Source organism: Pinus tabuliformis, chromosome 4_2, assembly GCF_031772625.1.
Source record: "Pinus tabuliformis cultivar Carrire ecotype Pingquan chromosome 4_2, CPIR1, whole genome shotgun sequence".
NCBI classification, from domain to species: domain Eukaryota; kingdom Viridiplantae; phylum Streptophyta; class Pinopsida; order Pinales; family Pinaceae; genus Pinus; species Pinus tabuliformis.
This window is the reverse complement of record NC_142304.1, coordinates 320,023,909-320,030,073: the sequence shown is the minus strand read 5'-3', so window position 1 is coordinate 320,030,073 and position 6,165 is coordinate 320,023,909. Positions and strand designations below refer to the sequence as shown.

Here is a 6,165-nt window from a genome sequence, read left to right as displayed (position 1 = left end):
TCTATTAGCTAAAATATGCATAGAAAAACTTAAAAAATTATTTAAATGCATATTTTATTATTATTTATTAATAAATACGAACTCAAATGGATACAATGAGATACACATGGATCTAAATTGGAATATAAATAGAAATTTACATGCAATAAAAATAAATATAAAAATTAAAATTGACATAAAAATTGTTACAAAAATCGAATTAAGATAAATTATGAATGCATTGATCCAAATGTCTATTATTTATGTATTGATAAATGTAAATTGAAATCAATATATTAGAAATTCAATACAACTTTATATTTACATTGAAATTAAAATTAAAATACAAATTAAGATGTACAATGAAGTCAAGGCATTATATTGATTTCAGTGTAAATGCGTTGATTTAACATCTGTACTTTGTTTCTATCTAATACTCATGTAACTCTTCAAATATAAATATGAATAATATTCTCTATGTTTTTAACAAACCAATTAACTTAAAATGATTCATTTTACAAATTGTGTGACTTGATAGGTTCTTTGTATATAATAGTAGTTATTTACATATATACATAATATTCATTGTATATATATTTTCTGTGATCTTTTAAGGGTTAGATTCATCATAACTTTGAATATTTTAAGTATTGAGAGAATTAAATTTCTAAAAATACATTTTTTTTCCAAATTTTACATTTTAAAAAGAGCTTATCTCTAAAAAAAATATTTGATCCCTATAAACTTTTAATCTCAATTTAAAATTTAAAATATCGCCCCTGCCCCTGCCCCTGCCCCTGCCCCTGCCCCTGTATATTTACACCTGCCCTTTCTTGTCATTATCGCTGTAAATTTTTTACTATATCCATATATACCAGATTTGAATTAGAATTTTCAGGAGACTTTTGTTTCCGCCATTGACGGTGATATGGACTTACCGTTGTGCCCTAAGTTTTTCAAGTGTATCAAGCCAACTTAGATATGCACAATAGCCTATTTTTCACATTAACAATAGGTCTAAACTTTTAAACTGTTTTTTAGTAAGCTTGGTCTGCCTTCTTGAGGTTTCGGTTCAGCTTCCCTCCTCATTATTCTATGATTTTAAATTGTAGGCTGGATTGCCTTCTATTTCGATCCGGTCTCTCCAACATATATTCAGTCGAAAAGGAATTTTAAACGCCATGGCTATGGAGATCGTCGCTCTAAATGAAAGGTGGGCTATTTCACATGAAAAAAGTACTGGAACTATTGTAGATGGTAGTAAAACAAAAGAGCCTGCTGCGTCTCTTTCCATGGAAGCTCAAGACACGAAAGGAGAACAGCAGGTGCCCTGCAACAATTCTCTTACATCTCCAGACCACTGTAAACAGATCAGTGAGGCCTCCCAAATGTTAATAGTGGAGCTAGAGAAGGCCGAGGCATTATTTCAGAAGGGCAGTGATGCCCTTAATGGTTACCAGTTGGACGAAGCGCTTGATTGCTTGAGCAGAGCTCTGGAGATAAGGTTTGTGAATATGCATACCTTCCATCGTTTTTTCCAGTGAATTTGCATTTCTTGCACTCCTAACAAATCAGGGATCAATCTTATTCAGTGATGAACCAGTGAAAGTTTGGTTGAGTTGGCACAGGTTTCATTCTCCACTTTTCCTTTCAAAGAGGAATTTCTGTTAAAAGCAACTTTTAACAGGACTAATGCATTGTGCAGGGTGAAACATCATGGGGAACTTGCTCCAGAGTGTTTATCCACATATTATCAGTATGGTCGTGCACTATATTGCAAGGGTTTAGAGGACTCTGAACCCTTTGATAAGGGTGACTCGGCCCCCGAAATAGAAGAAACTTCCAATGTTGCTCCCTCTGCTACTGTTGCCGTGCATAGCGAAGCTGCCAAGACATGTGAAGTCCCTGTCACAAATACAGTTGAATCCTCTCATGGGCTTACTACTAATTCGGCCTCTGCAGTTCCTGCTCAACGGGATACAAGTGTAACATCCGATATAAGAGACAAACCTCAAGCATCACAAACCCTTTCCAATTCTGATGCTAAAGGCGATACATCTGGCCAAAATGAAGGTCAGCATACATGCCAGAGGCTTATTTAGATGGAGAATGATTATTTTACTGAGGATTAGTTTAATTGGTCTATTTCCTATTGCCTCTGGTTAAAGTATCTTTGATAGGAAGTCATAAGGTCGATTTTTCTCAATTTTTTTTTGAAGTAACTCTTAAGTTAAGCTTTACAAATGGCTTCCTCTATGGGTTTTTGGTAACTCATAAGTTAAGGTTTTACTAAAAAATAATGGGAAGCCATAGGGGAGATTTTCCTTTTTATATAACTCTTAAGTTAGGCTCTACCAAAAAATGGCTTCCTCTATGTTTTTAGGTAACTCATAAGTTAGGCTCTACTGAAAAAAAATGGAGTTTGTTACCATTGTGCTTTTCTTCTGGAAAGAAAAATGTGATATATATATCAAAAGGTTATCTGAGATAATGTTATTTTTATAACAAATATGTTTACTCTATTGCTTTGTAAGCTCCCAAGTGAAACCTAGGGAATTTATATATACCTGTTATATTTTAATACAATTGGATTAAATCCATTTTCAATATTACTATGCTATAAATATATTTATTGTACACGTTGTAGGCGGAAAATGTGAAAATCAGGACAACGTTCCTGATGACGAAGGAATTGATCTGGAGAGTGAAGACGAGGAATCGGATTTGGACTTGGCATGGAAAATGTTTGACATAGTTAGAGTTATTCTGGAAAAAAACCAGCAAGCTGATGATATTTTGAGGTTGGTGGATATATATACTCTTTTGGGAGATGTCTCTCTCCAGCAAGGTAAGTTGTTGAAATGGAGTACTGAAAAAATAGTTGTCGAAATGCAGTAGAGATGCGTATCATTATATACTAATTTTAATTATATGTTTGTTAGAAATTCAGCACAATAAGTTTTCTGATATATACTTAAGAGCATTAAAGTGAGCATTTTTTACATATATAGTTCATCCATCCATCAATATTTTTTCAGAACAAGTTGCTTCTTTGTAAAGTAAATCTGTAAATACCATTGCGTACACCCCACCATCTGTCATGTTGCTAATTGTGCAGGACAGTATTTTTTCCTACAACAAATTTATAAGAATCATTGTATGTGTTTATAATTGTCTGTCATATTGTTAGATTGAGATTTTGTGATCTATAATGTAGATAAATGTTTTTCAGATTAATTACATTTTCAAGAGTAGGTCTACTTTTAGAACCAACCAATGTGGTTCATTTTCAGAATAAGGTGGAAAAAATCATACAATCTTCATGAATAAATAGTAGGGACGCATCATTGTCCAGGGTTAAAACTGCCGCTGAAAACTAGCTGTTGGGGACTAGCCTTTGAGAACTAGTGGATTAGGTAGCTAGAGATCATTAAAAAAGGGAATATTTAATTAATGATGCATCCCTACTATTTATTCATGAAGATTGTATGATTTTTTCCACCTTGTCCCAAAGATGAACCATCACATTAGTTGGTTTGAAACTTGAACCCAATCCTGAAAATATAATTAATCAGAAAGACATTTATCTATATCTCTATCATATTGTTTTACCCCATGACATGGGGTATGTTTTTTATAACAAATTTAGAAACTTCAACTCATGAGCAGGTTGCAATATTTATAGTGAAGAAAATATAGAACTCCCTTATAGTACAATCTAACAGTATAGATCTTGTTTTATTAAAATTTATCAGATTCCCATTATTTTTGCAGTATAAATAAAATTTCAGAAAGGGGTACACATCATATTATCAAATCAAATATTTTTATGTAAATTAAAAAAAATGAAATATTTTTATGTAAATTAAAAAAAAAAAAGTGAAAAATCGATCTGTATTATGCATTTTATTTTATCGACTTCACATAAAACATCCATGACAAGGTACAATGATCTTTCAGGTTAAGTGCTAATTTCAAATATTTTTGGGTTTCTATATGCAGAGATGTTTGAGGCTTCTTTCCAGGACTACTGCAAAGCTCTTTCATATTTAGAGGGAGTTGTTAGACCTGATTGTCGCTACATAGCACAGCTGTATCCTACAGATAGCTCATAAATTGAAATGTTTTAGATGTGTAATTGAATAGCATTAGATGTGTTTTAAATGGATAAATCTCCTGTTGTGTGACATCTTAATCTATAACCCCAGATGCTATAAGATCTGTGTTGCTCTAGAATGGGCTGAGAAGGTAACAGAGGCTCTCAGGTATGGCAAAAGGGCAGTCTCAGTGTGTGAGACTCGCTTGCACAGACTCGAGAAGAAAATTTTAACCCTTTCAAAGGAAGGTGAAGCTTACTCAAATAAGGTTACCTTGTATTCAAAGGAGATGAGAGTAATTGCGCAGCTACTCATAGATTATAGAGAAAAGGTGGTAATATGAAGAACTACAGAACTAATAAATGACATAAACCAGAATGGCATTAGTAATATGGAACAACCTTAACCCAATCTCCATGGAATGGAATGAATTAGAGGGTTTTACTAATTTGTGTGTTCAAGTTTGTGTGATTTAAATGGAACAACTTTAACCCTTAATCTTCATGGAATGGAATGAACTAGAGGGTTTTACTAATTTTTGTGTTTAAGTTTGTGCCATTTATATGGTTGGGAGAAAAAAAATTGTGGTAGTTTAACAATCATGTTTTTTTGCCCTAAAAGTTATGGAAATTCTGGTTATATTTTGAAAAAAATTTAGTAGGGAATTTTGTAAATCCAAGTAAAAGTTGTTAGAATTCATAATTTTAGGAGCCTTAAAAAGTTTTTGATGGTGCTGGATCCATTTCCACCATCAAAAACATGATTCAAAGACTGCTTTTACAAGATTTTTTGAAATTTTTTTGCCCAACTACTTTTGGCCGTCTAAGCAATTCCTCAATCTCCTTAGAAGACTCCAAAAATTTAGAGTAAAATCACATCTACTTTAAGACTATAGTAATATGGTTAATCATTGAAACTAAAATATTAATATTAATGTATATTTTGACTACAATACTAATGTATATATTAAATGTATTTTACAGGTAGATGGGCTGCAGCATTTGGTCTCATTACAACAATTTATTAAAAGAACCCCCTCATCTAAGGGGAAGAATATGACAGAACAAGAGATCAATCTGTACTTAGAAGGTCTAACTAAGGACCGGTTCGATTCACCCACCATGAAGGATGATACATCAAACTTGTCAGGTCGAAGTGTAATCGATCTGGGTATTGTTGGGAGAGGAATAATGCGTGTAACAATACCAGTTGAAGAAGAGAAACATCAAGGGCAAAATGGATAACACCAGTAGCTTCGGAGACAACTTCCATTAATCTAAACAATATTTGTGATGAAGAGTGCCGGTGCAATTGCCTGTATATATCAAGTAGCATTGTTTGATCAATGATTGAATTTGATAATTTTGTGATGTTCTTCACATAACTACTATAACAAATATACCTACCTCGCTGTCAGGAATGGCTACCCAATTCTTTTAAATGGACGCTAAGGCGGCAGTGCTCTGTTTATCTACCTCACATTGGTGCGCTATTCTTAATTCTTAAGCATTGGGAAATTTGTACTGCACAAGAATAATAATTAAAACAGCAGGAATTATATTAAAATTGAGAGAAATTGCAAGTTAGTATATACAGCGGCATACCTCTCAATAAAGTTTTTGGGTTTAGCATATTTGTCTTAGCAAAAAACTTCTCAGCTCCAAAAATCACCAAATAATACATGAAAATAAAGTACACACTGTACAGCGTGTGCAGGGTTTAGGTTCCTTATTCGTCCCTACCCTTTAGGCTAGAGACTATGAGTAATCATACAAACTAAAATTTTAACCTATTAATTTGAACTTTTTTCTCTCTCTGAAATACTTACAACACTTTAATTTAAGAAATAGTAAAATTTGAGGCCTTATTTGGCCTCATGTCTGGGTAGAGAGAATTCTTGTCTTTAAATTTACTGCATACATTTCATTTAGGCTTACTTCATTAGTTGGAGGACATGTATGATTTCTTAATTTAATAGTCATAAATGATATTTGTTTTTGGTGTTAAGATGTTGGTGTAAATATGCTAGTCTTGTCTATCTTTAGGGAGGTGCCAGGTAGAGTATTATTTACATTCTTCATCCTACATA

At 32.9% G+C, this 6,165-nt stretch overlaps 1 protein-coding gene across 2 annotated transcripts; it reads left to right on the top strand.

Annotated features, from left to right (window-relative positions):
- The first annotated feature begins 885 nt into the window (after positions 1-885).
- On the top strand, positions 886-5,568 carry LOC149169247 (uncharacterized). 2 transcript variants are annotated; one of them, XM_089427047.1, is made up of 6 exons: positions 886-1,483; positions 1,685-2,052; positions 2,627-2,827; positions 3,982-4,072; positions 4,188-4,324; positions 5,064-5,568. In XM_089427047.1, the coding sequence occupies exons 1-6, from the start codon at positions 1,161-1,163 to the stop codon at positions 5,318-5,320; spliced, it is 1,377 nt and encodes a 458-aa protein (XP_089283173.1). In that variant the 5' UTR covers positions 886-1,160; the 3' UTR covers positions 5,321-5,568. The 2 variants fall into 2 exon arrangements, with proteins under 2 accessions (XP_089283173.1, XP_089283172.1); XM_089427046.1 differs by having other exon boundaries at positions 4,188-4,407; positions 5,060-5,568.
- Positions 5,569-6,165: the final 597 nt, after the last annotated feature.

Coding starts and splice junctions, on each gene's coding strand:
- LOC149169247 (XM_089427046.1), top strand. CDS start 1,161: ATGGCTATGGAGATCGTCGCTCTAAATGAAAGGTGGGCTATTTCACAT. Junction 1,484..1,684: donor AGCAGAGCTCTGGAGATAAG/GTTTGTGAATAT, acceptor TGCATTGTGCAG/GGTGAAACATCATGGGGAAC. Junction 4,408..5,059: donor TCATAGATTATAGAGAAAAG/GTGGTAATATGA, acceptor TGTATTTTACAG/GTAGATGGGCTGCAGCATTT.